The 20,321-nt window shown below is 40.2% G+C and overlaps 1 protein-coding gene across 1 annotated transcript in view; it reads right to left on the bottom strand.

The window, feature by feature from the left end:
• The window catches only part of PIWIL3 (piwi like RNA-mediated gene silencing 3), a 33,726-nt gene that overhangs the window by 1,047 nt on the left and 12,358 nt on the right, over nucleotides 1-20,321 (bottom strand). Inside the window, exons 8-20 of the mRNA XM_042909671.1 lie at nucleotides 19,862-20,056; nucleotides 17,618-17,729; nucleotides 14,182-14,308; nucleotides 13,845-13,962; nucleotides 13,333-13,447; nucleotides 12,634-12,821; nucleotides 11,953-12,025; nucleotides 4,950-5,150; nucleotides 4,701-4,804; nucleotides 2,297-2,367; nucleotides 1,740-1,890; nucleotides 1,069-1,194; nucleotides 23-170 (exon numbers count right to left, since the gene is read on the bottom strand). Of these exons, the coding sequence (XP_042765605.1) occupies nucleotides 23-170; nucleotides 1,069-1,194; nucleotides 1,740-1,890; nucleotides 2,297-2,367; nucleotides 4,701-4,804; nucleotides 4,950-5,150; nucleotides 11,953-12,025; nucleotides 12,634-12,821; nucleotides 13,333-13,447; nucleotides 13,845-13,962; nucleotides 14,182-14,308; nucleotides 17,618-17,729; nucleotides 19,862-20,056 (1,729 nt within the window). The remainder of the gene's footprint in view (nucleotides 1-22; nucleotides 171-1,068; nucleotides 1,195-1,739; nucleotides 1,891-2,296; nucleotides 2,368-4,700; nucleotides 4,805-4,949; nucleotides 5,151-11,952; nucleotides 12,026-12,633; nucleotides 12,822-13,332; nucleotides 13,448-13,844; nucleotides 13,963-14,181; nucleotides 14,309-17,617; nucleotides 17,730-19,861; nucleotides 20,057-20,321) is intronic.

Below are 20,321 nucleotides of genomic sequence, written 5' to 3'. Positions count from 1 at the left end.
CCATATCAAAAAAAGTACTTACTGACAAATTATAATACATGTGGCATAGTCTGTAAGTTAGACACTGTATTCCATCTGGGGTGAAGTGAACGGTGTCATGGATAACATTATAGTGAGTGGGAGTGACAGTACCATCTTTCACAGACTGGCTCACGATAAAAAAGTCATACCTGGAATCACACAACACAGGAATACAGCATGTCAGCTTATTTTCAGAAAGAAAAAACAACGTAGCAAACCTAGTATCTGACGTGACGTGAATGGACAGAAATCCATTCTATGGACAAGAGTTTCCTTTACATTTAGAAGCCTGCCTGACTGTTGAGCAATGATTGGGGAAAGCAAGTCTACAAAGGGCAGTGCAACCATCAATACAAGCAAACAAGTAATAATGCTCTCATGATTTCTACAAAAGCATCTGTGCTGATGCCCAGATGCAGAAACTTGAAGTTGGCATGTTGGATACGATCGTAGGGACACTGAATTTAGAGTTCCAGGGATGAACACCTTCTCCTCTTCCCAGAAAGTCACCAGAATCCATTCAAAGTCCCCAATGATAGAAATGGCAAGGTTCATCAACTTCTTGTAGCTCACGGGTTTTTATGTGTACTATGTTCTGCTTGGTGTTGATCTTACTTTCTTTCCACTTGCTTTTCTCTTCATTCTTTTCCTGCCCTCTCCTAGATTGATCGATGTTTGTCCTTCCTTAATCTTACTATGTTTCTCCCTGTCTGATGCTATGAAGGTCCTGTTTGTTTCCCATCCAGGGTTCTGCATAGTTCTTTCATTTGGCAGAATGGATGAGTCTCCATTTGACCAGGAGTCCTGCCATCCTTCCCAACAACTGAAGAATCTCAGAATGGTAAGCATATTTAAATTCTAGGAGAAGACAACTGAAGACAGAAACCTCTATAATCCCATGTGTATCTGTTTATATAATTTTTTCACCATCTTTAGGTCAATTCTTTCTTCTCCAAACCATGCAAACCTTTTTTTAGAAGAAAAAAAATAACGTTTCTGTTTGAATAAAAGGGAACATTTATTTAAATAAATAAAGGGATGGCTTACCATTGCCTCTTGGTCACCTCCACATCAATAACCGTTCCTGGAAGTGGATTTTGAAGTCTTCCTTGATACTCAGCAAAAAATCTGGTATTTATTCGTTTCTTCACCACAACGACAGTTAGTCGGACCCTTAAGAGTTACGATTGGTGTCACTAGGTGTGCCCCATAATCTCAGAAGCATTCAGAGGTTGAAACACCACAAAAAAAGACTGCTCCCCACACACCCCAATTTTACGGTCCTAGTTCTGTGTGCCCGACTCAAGCAGTAAAAGAGGTTCCTATTCACAGCCACCCACATCATAGGGGGAGGAACTTCTTCACAAGGTCAGGACCCCTCCTACCTATGCTGGGCACCAGGATTCACCCACAAACAGATGAGGCCAGAGGAGGCAGTTGAGAGGAATTCTCCAGCCCTCGACTGACACAACTCCAGAAGAAAGGAGTTGCATAAACACGAACCATCGACGAGCTACGTTCATGGATTTTAATGTATATCTGAGGTTAAGAAGCCCCCGCTACATGAAGGGTGGCAGGGAGATTAGGAAAAAGGAAAGTTCATGGGGGCTCCAAAGGAAGAACACAATCTGGAATGTTCCAGTTCTGCTCTGCACTCTTGGCTTGGGTGTGGAGCAGAATGTCAAAAAATCTGCATTTTACAACTTATATACTTAGACTCGTCGCCGTAAACAGATTTTAAGGAGGACCGAATCTGTGGTACTTCGTGTTCAATCAGTGCTTGAAGCTGACCGTCCCCCACTCCATCCCGATACACAATGATGGATTGTGGCAGAAATAGATTATGTTTATACCAGAGCTTCAGGGCAGCTGAAAGGAAACGAGAAACACAGATAAATAGACAGTAACTGGGAACAAACTGGCCACCGCTATTTGTAACAACTCCTAGGTTCAGTTTTTCAACACTGTAGCCTCCAGGACACTTTCACAGCTTTTAGGCCTTCAGGCTAGCTCAGGGTTTCTCAACAGCACCACTACTGAAATTCTGAGCCAGGTAATTCTTTGTGGTGGTGACGGTAGGTGTGTTGCTGTCTTCTGCATCATTCCTGGTCTCTACCCACTAACTAGATGCCAGTAGCACTTCCATCCCAGTTGTGACAACCAAGAGTGTCTTTAGGCATTGCCAAAAATCTCCTGGGGGATAATCTCTCCACTAATGGCCAACTAGTATATACAACTATAAAGTCAGGCACTCCAACCTCCAGGGGACACTGACCTTCCAAGCAGGCTTTCAGCCCACTCACAAGCTCCTGCCCCGCTTCTTGGAAGACACACTGAGAGAACCACCTGTTTGGAGAAACATAAGCCATTAGTTTGGCAAATAGGATTCTTAAGATTTCATCATTTTGATGCTGAGTTAATCTAGGACTTCCAAAAAAAAAAAAAAAAAAGTCACTATCAGTAGCTGAGGATCCATTTGAGGATCCATTCTTTTATTTCCCTGCAGAGATCAAAGCATTAGTCTCTTCTGGTATCTTAGGCATTTAATAATATTCTGAATGGACACAAATAGTGATATAGAATGGAAGCATTGATTAACATTGCTACAAATTATTCATACTTTCAAAGTGCTGACTATTGCTATCTCACCCACTGGTGGACACTACAAAATAAATAGACTGTTTTCCTGGAGATTCCTGCTTCCAGGCTGATGCCTTAAACAATGGTTCATCCATAATAATCTGCTTTGAAGGAGCAATCTGCTTTGGAATGGTAATAGCTACTCGACTGTGTCCCAATAGATCAATAGTTGTCTCAACGTTACTGTTTTTTCTTTTGTAAATATTTTGAGAGAGAGAGGCAGAGAGAGGCAGAGAGAGGCAGAGAGAGGCAGAGAGAGGCAGAGAGAGGCAGAGAGAGGCAGAGAGAGGCAGAGAGAGGCAGAGAGAGGCAGAGAGAGGCAGAGAGAGGCAGAGAGATAATCCTAATCAAGTTCCCCATTCACGAACCATGAGATAATGATCTGAGCCAAAATCAAGAGTCAGATAATTAACCAACCGAGCCACCCAGGCACCTCTGGTCTCAGTATTCTATCCCCTGTGATTTAATTAGTTCAAAGTATTACAATAACTTGACATGATACAACGTATTTGTTTGTCTGCCTCTTTTTCGGTATTTACATTCTATGAGAAGAGATGATGCTTTTGGGCACTACATTTTCACTGCTCTTTTCACAGCATTTGAACATAGCAAGTGCTCAAAAAGCTCTCTGAACCAGGGACACTGGGTGGCTCTGTCGGTTGAGCATCTGACTCCTGGTTTTGGTTCAGATCATGATCTCACAGTTCATGGTTTCAAGCCCCGTGTCAGGCTCTGCACTGACAGCATGGAGCCTGCCTGGGATTCTCTCTCCCTCTCTCTCTGCCCCTCCTCTGCTCACTTTCTGTCTCTCTCAAAATAAAATTTTGAAAATTATCTATGAACTGAATGAAAGCTTAATTTCCTCCCCATTATTTTCAAATTCCCTTCCCCACACAAAAAAAACAAAACAATGTTACCGTATGGAAATAGAGTATGACTGGGAAAAAAATGGTCATTTATGAAAATAAAGATGGATCCTCAAAAGAAAACTCTCGAATTATACCTAGTGGGTCACATTCATCATTAAACATAGCAGTGATTTGTGACGGTCATACATGTCCTAATGCTCAGGAAACTATAAAGTGTGTGCAAACTCATCTAAAGGTGGATTCTATTCTAAGCCCAGAAAACAGAAGTGTTCCTGGAGCAAAGGAGAAGCATGGGGTATGGAAGCAGGTCTTCTTTGGCAGGTGCATTATATATGAACGTATGAAGACAACATCCCATATCTATGGGTTACTGGTTGCATTCCTAGTCGGTCTTCCCCATGTACACCCTCAGTTCTTTCCCGTGGCTGATAGTCCCCATGCAGAGACCCACTGATAAGAGCCTTTGGTAGGCAGAATCCTACCTGTCCTAATCCCCAGGACTGTGACTATCAGGAGATATTGCCCCGTGATTATGTCCTGTGACACAGTTGACTTTATGATAAGGAGATTTTCCAGATGGACTGTATCTAATCTCATGAGCCCCTTTAAAAGCAGAGAGTTTTCTCTGGCTGATGGCTGAGGAGAAGGAGAGGTTTGAAGCAGAACAAGGACTCAAGGTGCCCTGGGGGATCAGGGCGTGCAAGAAGGAATGTGGATGAAATGCTAGGAATGGAGACTGGCCGGCAGGTGGCAGCCAGCAAGAAAATGAGGACCTCTGTCCTTGGTCTACAAAAAAAATGAATTCTGCCCAAAGGACGTGCCCTTGGATTCTCCAGACCAGAATGTGGCTTGGCTGACACTTTAACCTCTGCCCTATGAGGACCTGAGAGCCATGTGGTGCCAGATGGCTGACCCACGGACCTGCGTGCAGACACATGAGTGTCATCTTAAACTGCCATATTGGTCATCATTTGTTACACAGCTATAGAAAAATCATACAGAGGCTTCCACACAAAATGTTTTTGGAGCATAACCTTGCCAGAAGAGGAGCAGTACAAGGTGGCTAAGAACACATTGTCTGTGGACCTTGCTAACGAGCATTAGTTACGCCCACTCTCCTGCTTGTCCAGCCAGCTGCCAACTGAACCATGTCTGCCAGAGCCCACTCACTGCGTTAATTCCTGATTGACGCTGGACACGAAGCCTGCAATGGACTTCCGTCGATTTACAATATCGTGGAAACAGTCAATACCGACGAACATTGCATTCCGTAACTGAAAGGTTTAAGAAGGGAGTCCATTGAGTTAGGACAAAACGTGAGCAAAATTAAGCAATTACATGTTAAAGAGAGTCAAATACAGTCTTAGCGAAATCAATGAAACAACTCAAATAAAGAGAAGGCAAAGAAATCCAACATACTCCTGTTTCCACCTTCCAGAGGGCTCCTCCCATCTTGCAGTTCATCTGCTGGGCAATCTTTGTAGCAATGGTCATCAGTGTCTGGGGTTTGTCTAAGGTCCGTGCCACCACACACTGGCTTGGGATGGGGCAATTGACGCACAGGTATTTTTTAATGCCATCATACAGGTCTTTCCTGTCACTGGACAGCACACAAAGGACCTTGAAAGAAAGCAAAGATGAAACTGTCCAAGATGCAACCACAGTGACAGGAGAAATGGACAGGAGAAATATCAAGGAAGATATTTAGGTGGAACACTGATAAAGCAGAGTCCATTTATTCAATAGCTGATCTGTGAAAGGTCTGGAATCCTGTTACATTAAATAATTGTAAAGTGTGTAGAAGAGAGTCTGGGAGCCAGGCACAGGTGATACACATCGATTGTTTGAACTTGCAAAGTCTGTACATCCTGGTTATTCTGTTTCTAGGAGTTTATCATGAAGTTATCAAGGAAGGGTTAAAACACAGATTGAAGCATACCATTCTCAGGACAGTCACCACTTCCAGTTGCAGACTATGTGAGAAGCACTTGCCAAGCATTGTACTCAACTCAATTAATTCCTCAACAACCTACTGAGATGAATACTAGTATCCCCATCTTAACTCCAAGCAAACACGCTCAGGAGTTATGGGAACCACCAGATTCGCAGGCAGCAGAGCAAGGTTTCCTACATGTGCTCAAACCTCCAGCAGGACACAGAGCCATGAGGAAGAGCCATTACTGCTTGCTGCTTTCTGACTATAATGAGAAAATCCCCAATATATTATTTTTACCATGATGATGCCTTCAGCAAGATTTTTTTTGGCAAATATCCTTAATCAGATTAGGGAAATTATTGTTTTAATGTTTATTTTGACAGAGACAGAGAACAGGGGAGGGGCAGAGAGAGGGAGACCCAGAATCCAAAGCTGTCTCCATGCTCTGAGCTGTCAGCACAGAACCCGACATGGGGCTCGAACTCCTGAACCGTGAGATCATGACCTGAGTCAAAGTTGGATGCTCAACTGACTGAGCCACGCAGGCACCCCAGGAAATTCTTATTCTAGATTAAATGAGTTTTTCTTCTCACATAAGAAATGTGGAATTCTATCAAATGCATTATCTGCATTTTTTTTCAGTTGCAATCATTTTTCCTATAATTCACAATACTAACCAGCTAATTACTTCTCTTTCTAAAAACTGAATTTCAAGTTTTCAGATCTACTAGCACCCCCCTGGACCATGGTGTTCTCCTAATATTTTTTTTTAGCCTCCAAGGAATCTTAATCATGAACTCTCCTTGTTCTTAATGTTGTCAAGCCTCTTTTGGCCTCTTTTCTTCACACTTGATAACCTCAAGTTTTAATATTCTTGGCTTCAGATTTGTTGTTCTGTTTAGTTTCTGCTTTTTGTTATTTCCTCCTACTTTATTTTGGTTCATTCTGTTCTTAGCGCATTAAAATTTAGACTTCATTCCCAATGCATTCACCGAGGGCCAGGAGTCCCCCATTGTTATTAGTTTGCTGTTTTATACAGGTCTTGATACATACTACTTATATGGTCTAAGTTTTTTTTGTTTTTTTTTTTTTAACTTCCATTAATATTCTTCTTTTTTTAAGAAAAAAAAAAAAAACAACGTTTATTTTGAGGAGAGTGTGTGGGAGGGGAAGAGAGAGAGAGAATCCCAAGCAGGCTCTGTCTGCATTGTCAGCATGGAGCCTGATGCAGAGCTCAGACTCACAAACCTTGAGATCATGACCTGAGCCAAAATCAATTGGATGTTTAACCAACTGAGCCACCCAGGTGCCCTTCCGTTGATATTATTCTAATATAATTGCTACTTACAAGTAATTCTTCGGTTTTTAAATGTACGTGGACTAATGATTTCTACTTGCAGTGGACTGTAGTCACTGTGTGTGTTCGATAGTAATGTCAGTCCTTCATTATTGGTTTAGGATTTCTCCATGTCCATTGGGATCACTTAAGTATAAAGCTGAACTAACTTACAGATATGTTTTGAAAAGCACCTAATCTTTTGGGTACAGATTATACACACACACACACACACACACACACACACACACACCTTTCCTTCTTTATATGTATATATTTATATATTATCTGGTAAGTCAGGCTTTTAAATATGAGTTTAAAATCTTCTACATTCTAATTTTTATGTGATGATTTCTGAGTTTTCTGAGAGTGGTCAGCTAACATTGTCTCCTACAACCAGCTTCTGGAGTAGCATGGACCTGTCTCCTCCTGAGGAGAACTTGTTCAAGCTTATGAAAATATAGGGGCATGCCTGTTTATGGCCTTGTTAAACTGGCTGAGCTCTAAAGTTAACGGCAATAAAAAGGAATGAAATCCTGCCATTCTCAACTATGTGGATGGAACTAGAGGGTATTATGCTAAGTGAAGTCAGAGAAAGACAAACATCATATGACTTCACTCATATGAGAACATTAAGATACAAAACAGATGAACATAAGGGAAGGGAAACAAAAATAATATAAAAACAGGGAGGGGGACAAAAACATAAGAGACTCTTAAATATGGAGAACAAACAGGGTTGCTGGAGGGGTTGTGGGGGGGGGATGGGCTAAATGGGTAAGGGGCATTAAGGAATCTACTCCTGAAATCATTGTGGCACTATATGCTAACTAACTTGGATGCAAATTTAAAAAAATAAATAAAAAATTAAAAAAAAGATTTACAGAGTTAAGATAGGAGAGAAGTAGAGAGATGATCCCATCAAGTGGGGATGCTTTCTCCCAAAGTGTCTGCCCACCCTCTGAAAGGTTGGAGACTATGAACAGACAGCCTGAGAGAGAGAGAGGAGGACAGAAATTGAAGGCAATGCCCTGTCGAGGAAAGAGTACTAGAGATAGATTTTGAGTCTCTACCACTCAAAACTAAACAGATGAGCTTTAGAACACTACATATTAAGGCATGAAGCCACGGGAATGTTCAAGCTGATAGTTGTACCAATGTGCGCACCGACCATTTTGGAAAAGTGATAAGTAGCATCTAATGACAAGGGAACATTCTACTCCAAGGTAAATTGCCAACAGAAATGCATGTGCACAAAAGACATGTACTAAAGTATGCAAAACAGTACTCTAGATCATAGCAAAACTAGAGACATCCCACATGTCCATCAAGAATAGAATGGGTTAAGTGGAAAAAAAATGGGATACTACTAGGGCAAGAGAGCAAATAAACCACAGCTATATCCCACTAAAGGCAAAGCTCAAGGTTGAACAAAAAGAAAAACAGACCAAAAAGACTATGTAGGGACACCTGGGTGGCTCAGTCGGCTAAGCGTCTGACCTCAACTCAGATCATGGTCTCGCGGTTCATGAGTTCAAGCCCCGCTTCGGGCTCTATGCTGTCAGTTCAGAGGCCGGAGCCTGCTTCAGATTCTGTGTCTCCCTCTCACTCTGTCTCTCTCTCTCTCTCTCTCTCTCTCTCTCTCTCTCCCAAAAATAAACATTAAAAAAAGGACTAAATGGTGGACTCTTTAGGGGCAAAATTCAAACACACACAACACGAAGCTCTGGTGACAGCAGTCGGGGGTGGGTAGTAGATGCATTAGGAGAACAGTAAGCATAAAGGAAACAGTCTACTTCACAGGAGGGTAAAAGATCATAATCCATTAAATAAGAATCCATGAGTCCATGTTTACATAACTAAATAAATACATACTAGCACGAGTCAAGAAGAATGGAAAGGTCTTCCTAATAGAAAAACAACTAACAAACACAGAAGAGATGCCAAAAGCATAAAAAGCACTGACTGGGGAGCACCATAATAAGCACTATTTCAGGCACAAATCATCAATGGATGCTAAAACTGGGGAGTGAAACTTCACCGAGAAACAGGAAATGTGCATAGTCTCAAAACGTCTCCCCCCAATTAACTGATCAATTACAAAGGGGGTGGAAATTGTCACTTTAAAAATGGGGAAAACTACCAGACCTCATCTTGAATCAAATGATCCAAATTAAAATTACAAGTCAACACCACATGCTCCCAAACATGATGAGTTGAAAACAAGATGGCGTCGCTTCTGTGGTAATCCTGCAAGAGCACGTGACCTGACTCCAGCTGCAAAGAAACGGGCAAAGTCATACTGAGGACTGTTCTACAAAATAACTGACCAGCGTACTTTCAGAATGTCAAGGCCATAGATCTCAAAGGCAGACCAAAGAAATTTTCCAGATTAAAAGTAGACTAAAAAGACATGGCCATCAGATGCGTCAGGTGACTCGGGGCACTTTGGGTGGCTCAGTTGGTTAAATGTCTGACTCTTGATTTGGGCTCAGGTCATGATCTCACGGTTCATGGGATCAAACCTCATGTCAGGCTCAGCACTAGCAGCAAGGAGCCTGCTTGAGATTCTCTCTCTTTCTCTCTGTCCCTCCCCCGGTTGTGTTCTTTCTGGAAAATAAATACATTAATTTAAAACAAAATAAATTCTTAAATGCCTCAGGTGATCCTAGAAGGACCCAATAATTTGGTTTCCTATAAAGGAGATGGTTGGTAGAATCGGAATTAGGCGGGTAGATGGATGAATGGCTCAGGAAAACACACATACTGTTAATAATGACACACATGCATAAATGGACATATGTGTGTATGTTCTGTACATAAGGAGAGGGAGAGAATGATTTGCAGAAAAGGGGGTAGGTAGATGGAAAGGAGAGGGAGAGAGAGCAATTATATGGATGTGTTAGAATGTATTATTTGTGGAATCCAGATGATGGCTGTAGAGAGCTTAGTACTGTCTTTGCAACTCTTCCTGTAAGTCTGAAATTGCATTAAAATATAAAGTTAAAAGAACTTAAGGTTCTAAATATTCATGAGAACAGAAACTGGAAGTTTCAGATTGATGTGTAATGGTTATTTGGAAAAGGAACACAGTAAGGTTCTCTGTTTAAAATAATGGGGACAGTGTTCCCAGTTGGCACTTTTTACTGCAAATGTTTAATTTCCAGGAACCGGTTATTACAGGCAAGTGAATGTATTTTTATTCTTTTAGCCTTAAGTTTTTAACAAAATCCTAGATTTGTTTTTCACAGGAAGGAAATCAAACCAAAGAAATCCCCATAGCTTGAACACACTTTTATTTCCTGTTACTGCTGTACTCTTCCAACTCACACATTTATAGGAATTTAATTATTCAAACACTTGTGCTTCCTCATCATGCCTTGTTTAAACCAGTGAGCTATAGGGGGTTATCTGTATACACCATAAGGAGAATATATTCCCAAACTATCTGCGAATTGTTGGTAGTGTTACCACCAGTCCATATTGCATATCTGTGACGTTAAAATTTTATTTTAGATGTAATATAAATCTGTAGCTTGATGTCCTCTGGCCCCCCACCTTACTGCCACACAGCTTTGAGATTTGTTAGCCGCATGGCTTCACCCCTGTTCACATACATGAATTCCCTCTCTACTCGATCTATGGAGATTTCCATTTGCACTCAAAGACCATTTTACACATAATTGTCAATCCTTGTGTTATGTGGTCATCCCCAGTTGTGTGGCATGCATAAGAAGGACTGTAGACATGCTCCCCCCAACTCCATCTGACAGAATACCTTACAATATTGAAGGAGCTACCTTGAGTAGAAGATACTGTTCCAAAAAAGCAAAGTTAGGACAAATGACTCAAAGTGGGACAAGATCCCATTCAAGGGATAAAGACATCTTTTAAGACATTCCCACAATTAAAAAGGCAGTCTTGAGCTTTTCAGGCAGATGCTAAATGAGCAAAGAAATTCCTGTTTAGAGGATTTAAACAACTACCAAGGTTCTTCAACTCTGATTCTAACAAATGGAAACACTATGCTTTGCTGATTTCCAGTGAAGTCTTCCAGCTGAGGATCTAAGGCTGCAACACCGAAGAACAGAACAAAACACAGCACTCAACAAGGAACAGGAGGCAATACACAAAATTTAAGTACAATAGGATTTCAAAAATAAGACCTTTCATTTAAGAATGCGTATGGCTCATACAAGGTAGGCTTCAGAGTAGCCTAAAAGCCTCCTTAGTAGAAACTAAAAAGAGAAAAGTCTACCCTTTCTGTAAAGGACAATAGGAGAAACATCCTGGTTTCATGATCAAGAAACAAAGATCCCTTTAAAGATCATCCTGGAGAAGGAAGGAGGAATGCAAGATGGATTAGGAGAAAGAACCCCAGGAACGAAGAAGAAAAAAGTTGCCTTCGTAATTCAGATACAACATAATGACAACTTAGTCTAAGGCACTGGATGGAGAAAAGGTAAGGAAAAGTCCTCAGAAAAATGCCAAGCTAGAGAACACATGCTGGACTAGAATGAGATCATGGACTTCAAAGGGTACAGCTGGGGGTGGAGACAGGATGAATGTGATTACCATAATTCACCTTACTTTACATTTATATGGTGGTTTTCAGTTTGCGAGATGTTTATTCGTTTTTTAATGATTGAGACAGAGAGAGAGAGAGGGAGAAAGAGAGCGAGCGTGTGCACACAAGTGGGGGAGGGGCAGAGAGAGAGAGGAAGAGAGAGAATCCCAAGCAGGCTCAGAGCTGTCAGTGTAGAGCCCAACATGGGGTTCAATCCCATGAACTGTGGGATCACAATCTAAGCCAAAACCAGGAGTCAGACACTTAACTGACTGAACCATCCAGGCGCCTCTGTGAGATTTTAAAAAATAATAATTCCAAGTTCTCAAGCCTGAAAGAATTAGCATAACATGGTAACATTACCTAGTGGCTAAAACCCAACATTACCTAGTGGCTAAAACCAAAAGGCTGTATTCAGCTACATGAGAGGGGTAAATTTATATTTGTTTGCTAGTTTTGGAAACCACTGGCAACATTTCAAATTTAAAAATACATACAAATGCAGTTTTAGGATAGTCACTAAGTAGTGTGCATATGTATATATATAAATATATATATATACACATATATAATAGACACTTACCATCTGTGTTTTGGATGACACATGGTTTTCTAAGATGGTTGTATAGGATTGGACTGTATCATTTACTTCAAGCCTAGAAAATAAGTATATATACTCTATTCAAAAGGTGACAAATAGTGAACATGTAACATTTTATGCAACCAATGAAGCATGATGTAAGATAAAACAAGATACTATGTTAAGTACTTCAGTTGAAAGTTTGTTCTTAAAAATAAGGTCAATTTTTAGCTTCCTCAACATGTATCCCAATAGCCACAAACCATATATCACAAAAGCCTATTTTAATACCTGTTGACTAGGATAGACTTTTTTGTTTACAAACTTTCATTTTGATGAAGTGACTGATTCCTATAACTTAGTATCTTCTGATTTCAATTTTAGATTGATAACTGCTTTTAAATTTTTTTTTAATGTTTATTTTTTGAGAGAGAGAGAGAGAGAGAGAGAGAGAGAGAGACACACACAGAGTGTGAGCGGGGGAGGGGCAGAGAGAGGGAGACACCGAATCCGAAGCAGGCTCCAGGCTCCAAGCTGTCAGCACAGAGCCTGACGTGGGGCTCAAACTCACTAGCTGTAAGATCATGACCTGAGCCGAAGTCAGACACTTAACTGACTGAGCCACCCAGGCACCCCTTGCTGACAACTAATTTTTAAATTGGATATAATTTCTGCCATACTTACATTTTTGCGTCTCTCATAGCTATGCCCATGGTGGGTGTAACTTTCCGTAGGCTCTGTAGCAAGGACAAGGCTGCTCCATAATTTCTCCTAGGATATAGCACTAGCCAATGATCTAGTGACTTCACATTGAGTAAAGGTCCACTTCTAGTTTCTTTTGACCAATCTGCAAATTGTGGATGGGAGTTGAACTGGAAGAGAATTCCAAGACAGACAGACAGACAGACAGACATATATACATATATATTTTTTTAATGAAGTTTTATACATCATCGAAGAGCCTTTCCATCGTAAATCTGTGCTACTTCGTATTGAAACACTACAGTTTTAAACTTCAGTCATAACTGAATGATATCTTTTTCCTTAAGATAGAGGTTAGTAATACTGGAATTCCATCATGGGTCATTCTGGGCTGTTTTGGTTCTAGGTAGTTGACTCGTAAGGATGCATTTGGAAGATAATTTTGCCATGAGCAATGTCCACAGTACTAATAAAGATAAAACACAGTTTACTACATGCCAACCACGTTACATGCATTCTCATTGAACATCTGCTTACTGTCTCATAGAGAAAGGACAGGTAACCCAAGAAGAGAGAGTAGTCCCAGGTATTGACCTGAGTGAGTTCCTCTGCATTATTATTCACCTGACCTCAAATAACTAAATGAGTAAGTGAAACATGGCCACTTTGAAATGGTCTTACCGCTCTGCTTCCTTGAAGAATTCTTACTTCTTTCATAATTCTTCCTGAGAAGGACACGAAGTTGGGGTCAAATTTCAAATCCCAAAGTTGGAGTTCCCTTTGTGCACTCTTATTTCTGAAAGTTAAAATTTCCAAAAATCAATCCAAACGAAATAAGCAAAGGCAATGATCCACTTATAAAATTCTCCTCTAATCTAAAGATATCTTCTATTGTCCTCTGTGCTGACATGGTACAAAGAAGGTCCCTGGTACCCCGAAATCATGATGTCTTTGCTCTCACATTTGTGCAGGGTCTTAGGATCTTTCTATATCATTCTCCCCCTCCAGACTTCCCCTAACTTTGCATTGACAGAAAAAAATAGAGTTGTTTCCCCCAAGATATCGTCTTTGTCCCAACTGTCACATTTTAGTTGGAGAATCTGAGATGCCAGGGGTTCTACGCAGTCTCCGCTTCAGGACACACACACACACACACACACACACACACACACACACAGAAAAATAACACTTACTTTTGTACAATATTCATGAATCTTCGTAATTCATGCTGCCTTTTTTCTGGATCCAACCTTGTATGCATAGCCAAGTCTCTCATCACTCTGTAGTCTTTACGCATTTCATCTGTTAGACCTTTACAAAAAAAAAAGTTTAGAAAAGATATAGCTAAAGAAGCAAGAATAGATTTACACGAGAGAAGCCTTGACCACTGTATCTGCAAGAGGAAGAACCAGCAGAGAGAATGCAGCTCTGGGCCATATGGAGTATTATGAAAAGCCAGTACTTCTACATCCTAACACCTGGGGCTTAAAAGGGGTGGACTTCTCTGAAGACTGCATAAATCTGTAGTACCTGTCAGGTAGCATAGCTCAGGAACCAGCATTATAGGCTCATGGGGTGTGTCCTGTTGGCTCTTTTTCCATTTGCCTTTGCTGACCAAAAGTGGTTGAGTTAGGTCAGTAACCACTAGACCATGTTGCTGCTCAACAGAAACAAGAAAGAACACTGGTGTAACTATAAGTGAAGCCTCAGCAAAGTCACATAAATATGTATAGAAGTGCATTTTGGGGTCACCAACAGAGGCCTGGGGGTGTGCTGGTGATACGGTTTCCTCAAGTTTAAGAACGCATTAAAGATACCCTTAATATTCTCTTAGTTAGACGTCCCACAGATGGCCTCTTTTTTTCCCTCTATCAACACACGTAGCCAAGGAGAGAGGGATTCTTACAGACATTATATTGGGGGTCATTGTACCATCCTTTCACTACATATATGTAAACATATGACAGTCTCTTAGGATCTGTATTTCTCACTACAGCACTGTCTTAAAGATTCCTCAAACATACTTGAGAACTTTCAAGAGGATTCCCAAATGAAGGGGTGGACAACAAACCCAGTCAACTTTTTAGAGTTGCAATTCCACATCTATTCCCAACATGCCTCCTGCATCATTTCCCCTAAACTCTCAGTCCCTGCTTCCAGGAGGAAGAGATATTTGCCAAGACATCCTACCCCTGGGTTGCAATTTCCATGCCACAAACTGCCTTTACTCTCTAACACACAGCAATGGTTCTTCATAGATCCTTCCATGCCGATCAGCAAGGTCCTCATCAGTAAGAAGTTAGCCACATGAATTCTGGTGTTATCTGCCTGCTAAACATCCTGAGAACTCCAAAGGAGTTCCTACCTGAGACAAAACTTCACATCCAGTGTTCATGGCTCTTTTTCTCTTAAGCTGAACTATTGCTTTTAATTCTTATGATCTCATTGCAGACTATATATGGTTTTTTTTCCACCCTTACAGTGGTCTTTAGTTATTTGAAAGACAGCTGGGATTCACCCCCACTTTCCTGGTTCTAGAGTCTTAAGGCCCAAGCTTGTGCAGGTATCTACATGTGTGTAGAATCATGGCATCGTTTTAGGGCCTCATCTATCAAAGCCTTTGGACGAGCTATTCTTCCTGTCAAAAACTTTGGGAAACACACCTCTTATTTCCCATAGCTGCCATGCAACATCCTAGAAGGATCTCCTCCTCCAACATCAACTTCTGCACCTAAACAGGAGTTCTGTGGTCCTTCTTTGCAGCATTATGAAATCTTTTTTGAAGGCCAGGATTGTACTTTCCTTCTAAGGGCTCATCGATGGATTCCAGGATTTTTCTAGATCTCATGACAACAGGACAACTAAATTGCCATCTGTCATTAGACTGAGTTCCCACCAGGGCATCCCAAGACGACTCAAGTCGTTTCGAATATTTCAGCCCGTCTGGTTTTTTTCCTCAATTAAACCTGCTGAAACCACAATCTTATGTTTCTTTTACATCCAAGGCTCCTGCCTATCAACTCGTGCCAAGAAGGTAGTTTGTCTTCATGTGACAAATCCTCTAATTATTCCCAAACCCACTGCTCTGTGATGCCAGCATGTGTGAATTTACTACAACCTATATATATTTGAACTTCTATGTGCTAGTCATGGTGTAAGACAGAAGAGGTATTTACAAGGAGCAAAACCAACATTGTCCTGCCCTGGTGGAACTCTGTCTACAGAGAGGGGAGAGATTCGTAAAATAACCACTCAAATACAGAATTCCAAATTGGGATAGATGCTATGAAATGCAAGAGCACAACAGAACAGGGGGACCCCACAGAGGCCTGAGGTTTCAGGTTGGTGTGGGGGTGGGGTGGATGTACTCTGGATACCCAGCATGGCTCTTCTCAATCAATGACATTTAAGGTCAAATTTGGAGAATGAACAAGCAAATATCAGCCTGGTATCTCCATCTACCACCTCCATCAGAGCCTAAGTCAACCCAAAAATCCCTAATCTCCTCACACCGACTCCCCCGTTGTAGTAAATAACTCTGGCATCCACTCACTTCCTACCTCTCCCACCCTAATTCCGGTCACCATTATCATTGACCTAAAGTGACTTAGCCACCTCCTCACTGATGACTCTGCCTCCCTTTTTACCCACATACAGCCCATTCCTTGTAATTAGACACATATCTGTAAAATAAAATATATCACTTCATCCATCTGTATAACACCTCACAATATCTGATTTGTCTCCGTGGACAGAACTTTATACAACGTGGCCCCCACTTCATCCTCTGATTTCATATCCTACAACCCAAGGATGTCCTCCCCGCAACCATGTGCACTTCTTCACAGAATAATCTAGCCTTGTTTGGGATCTGGATACATCTTGCCCATCTGGAAAGTGGGGCCTTTTCTCTTCTCCCTCATTTGCACACAGCTTGCTCCTTTCAGACATTCACATACCAGCTTCTCAGAGCTTTCCATGACCTCCCACTCTGAACCACCAGACACTGTCCATAATACCTCTCAATTTTAATTATCTGGATATATCCCTCATAATCCTTAGAATAGTCTTGTCTGCTGTCTCTCTTCCTGCCATAAGGATGCAAGTTCCTTAAGAACAGACAACTCAGTGGTCTTACCAATGTATACCCAAGATGTGTAATGGGCACTCATTAAGTGCTTTTTTGGATTGAATGAACAAGAACTAAGTATGAAGCACAAGTGAGGATAATGTAATAGCACCATCCCCTTGAAGGGATGCCAGAGGGCTGTGTAGCCTTGGTGGTTCCAAGTAGCCATGGTTTGGATTCCAGTATAAAAATACAAGCTGTTTTTAAAAAAATATTTATAAGTTCTTTCCATTTGCTACAGATATCTGTAATTCCTTTTTCTCATCTGCCAAAGCTAGAAGACTAATCTCGTCAACTACTGTATCTTTGTGCACCAAACTAAGTTTACTTATGTCTTTGTGAACAAAGATTGAGGAATCCATGAGTTCTGAGATTCAGCACACAGCTGGCATCCTTCCAGATGGTAATTAGTCATTTGTTTCTTCTTTTCAAACCAAATTCTATAGGGCTCAAACTTCTATATAAGGAAAGTGTTCATATATGAAGTCTTGCCATATTCTATTTTCTACCCAATGATCCATCAACATGTTTCAAACTACCATAGCCTCTTCTTAGGCCCACGGTAGAGGCCATATTGGAGCCATTCTAATCATGTGACATTACCCTGTATATGAGGCACTCGAATGCATGGATAATAGATCTGTCAAGTTACAATACCTCTAAGGAGAAATTTTATAATAGATTATTATATATGTTATAGGTTAAAATAGTATGTTATATTATTATAACCTAACATATAAGACTCTATATTGCACATGTATTTTTATGAGACATATTTGACTACATAATAAGAAAAAAATGAGATTTAAATACATTGAAAGACAGGAGATTTCCTACCTCCTTGTAGTAGTCTACAAAGGTGATTTCCTCACCACCTGATTTCTTAAACGTACTTCTGGGAGTCTCCTCCCAATTAATAGCATCCACTCGATAAGTTCTATTGTTATACCTGTGGAATGGTCACAACATATAGTATTATTCCTAACATATTTATGGCATGGGATCATGTAAGAAGTGAGAAGCTTTAAATCCTACAAGAAATTTCAGGATATATCCACTTTAGTAAATTCATATGACATATAATTCACCTATGTAAGGGTACAATCCAATGGTTTTAGTATATTCACAGAGTTGTAAATCCTATACATTTGCCTACCCACCTTATTTCACATGAATTGAATGATACAGTATGTGACCTTTCCTGACAGCCTTCTTCCACTTAGTGTACTATTTTTCAAGGTTTATCTATGCCGTAGCATGTATTGGTATTTCATTCATTTTTGTTGCCAAATGACACACTATTTTATGGATATACATTTTTATTTTTCCATTTAGCAGTTGGTGAACATTTGAGTTGTTAACACCTTTGAGCTATTATGAATAATGAGGTTATGGACATTCATGTATCAATTCTGGTAGACATAGGTTTTCATTTCTCTTGGGTATAAAACTAGGAATAGATTTCTGGCTCATATGGTGACATTATATTTAGCATATTGAGAAAGGACCATCCTGTTTTCCAAAGAGACCACACCATTTTTACTTCTACCAGCAGTATGTGACTGTTGGTTCCAACTTTTTCACATCGTTGCCAACACTTAATCTCTGCCTTTTCAAATTAAGCCATCATAGTATGAACAGGTATTTGCTTGTGGTTTGACTTTGCATTTCCCTGATGGCCAATAATATTGAGTTTCTTTTCATGTGATTATTGGCCATTTGTGTATTTTCTTTGGAGGCTTGTCTATTCAGATCCTTTGCCCATTTTTTGAAAGTTGGGTTGAAAAAATAAATAAAAGTTAGGTTCTCTTTTAATTATTGACTTGTAAACATTTCTTACATATGGAGATGCAAGTTATTTAGGAGATATGTGATTTCAAATGTTCTCTCATTCTCTCCTTTTTTTTCTTTCTTTTTCTTTTTCTTTTTTTTTTTACTTTAAAGAAAGAAAGTTTTTAATTTGGTGAAGTCCAATTTATATTTTCCTTCTGTCATCCCTTCTCTGTTGGCATTTTATTTTATAAGGTTTTGCCTAACTCAAAGTCAAGAAAATTTACTCCTAGATTTTCTTCTAGGAATTTTATAGTTTTAACTCTTACATTTAGGTCTATTTTGAGTTAATTTTGGGGATAAATTGGAGTTAATTTTGTATCTTCTGTGAGGAAGGGCCAGGTGGATATCCAGTGGTCCCAGCAATATTTGAGGAAAAGAGTATTCCTTCCCCAAGAAAGCAGTCTTGACATTTGTTGAAAAAAAATCATGGACTGTAAATGTGAGGGTTAACTCCAGGATTCTCAGTTCTATTCCATTGATTTTTAGGTCTATCTTCATACCAGTACCCACTGTCCTGATTCCTAGAGCTTTGTAGTAAATTTTGAAATTGGGAAGAATAAAGTTGAGGACTCCTAAGATGATGCTGGCCAAGCAGTTTTACATCCACGCTCTTCAGCTTAAAATGTCTGGTCTAGAGGAAGATTAAAACACTTCCGTCAAGCGGAAATTTGCTAATGGATTATAATTAAGCCCTGATTTTTAAAAATAGTTAGGCACAAAGCAAGAGAAAAGAAATTTGGAAGGAGCATATTCTGTTACATGTGAGAGAGGGTTCAGAGCAGGTGACTGGATCAACATCAGGAATCACAAGAACAGCAAAATCTACAACTGAAACTTATCTTTTTCTCATGCTGTATAGCCAGATGAGAAAAGCATGGATGGATTCTCACCATTTCCATGCTATTTCTGCTTCTGATCTTTAATGTTTAGTGATTTGAAAACTATAGGACCATCTCTTATGGGGGGAAAAGTTCTCAGTGATTGGATAGGTTTTTAAAAAGCAGACTTACAGGACATGTGGGTGTCACAGTTGGTTAAGTGTCCGACTTCAGCTCAGGTCATGATCTCATGGTTCGTGGGTTCAAGCCCCACATCAGGCTCTGTGCTGACAGTGCAGAGCCTGGAATCTGCTTCGGATTCTGTCTGTCTCTCTCTCTCTCTTTCTGCCCCTCCCCCACTCTGTTTTTCTCTCCAAACAAACAAACAAACAAACAAACATTAAAAAATTAATTAAAAAAAATCACTTACTTTGTAAAAACAATTGATCCAACTAATTCTTTAGAAATTTCCTTAGCATCTTTCCTTTGGGATTTGTTATCAACATGCATTATTAGATCATAAGCAGTTTGCATTCGGAGCAGTTTATGGTTCACATCAGCACAGAGGGTAATGCTGGTTTCATACTCAAGAATAGAAGTACTATATCCAGGCCAGATTACCAGCCTGCAAACAGAATACATTAGATGTAAGGGTCAAAGTCCAAGCTCTGAACAAAGAAGCAAGTGTCCCAGGGTTGGAACTTGGGGTCTAAAACTGGTGCTTAGGAGTCAAGCAGTTTCAATTTCTTATTTTTAGTAAGAACTGATCTTTTAAAGGACCTTTCCAATAGAGATTTACCTGATGTGCTAGTTATAACTCTTACACCCTCTTTGTTAAACCATATTGTTATCACCCACAGGCTCACATACCTATATCCACACACGTACAT

Source organism: Panthera leo, chromosome D3, assembly GCF_018350215.1.
Source record: "Panthera leo isolate Ple1 chromosome D3, P.leo_Ple1_pat1.1, whole genome shotgun sequence".
Taxonomy (NCBI): Eukaryota; Metazoa; Chordata; class Mammalia; order Carnivora; family Felidae; genus Panthera; species Panthera leo.
Note: the sequence above shows the minus strand (reverse complement) of the source record. Positions and strands in the feature narration are given on the sequence as shown.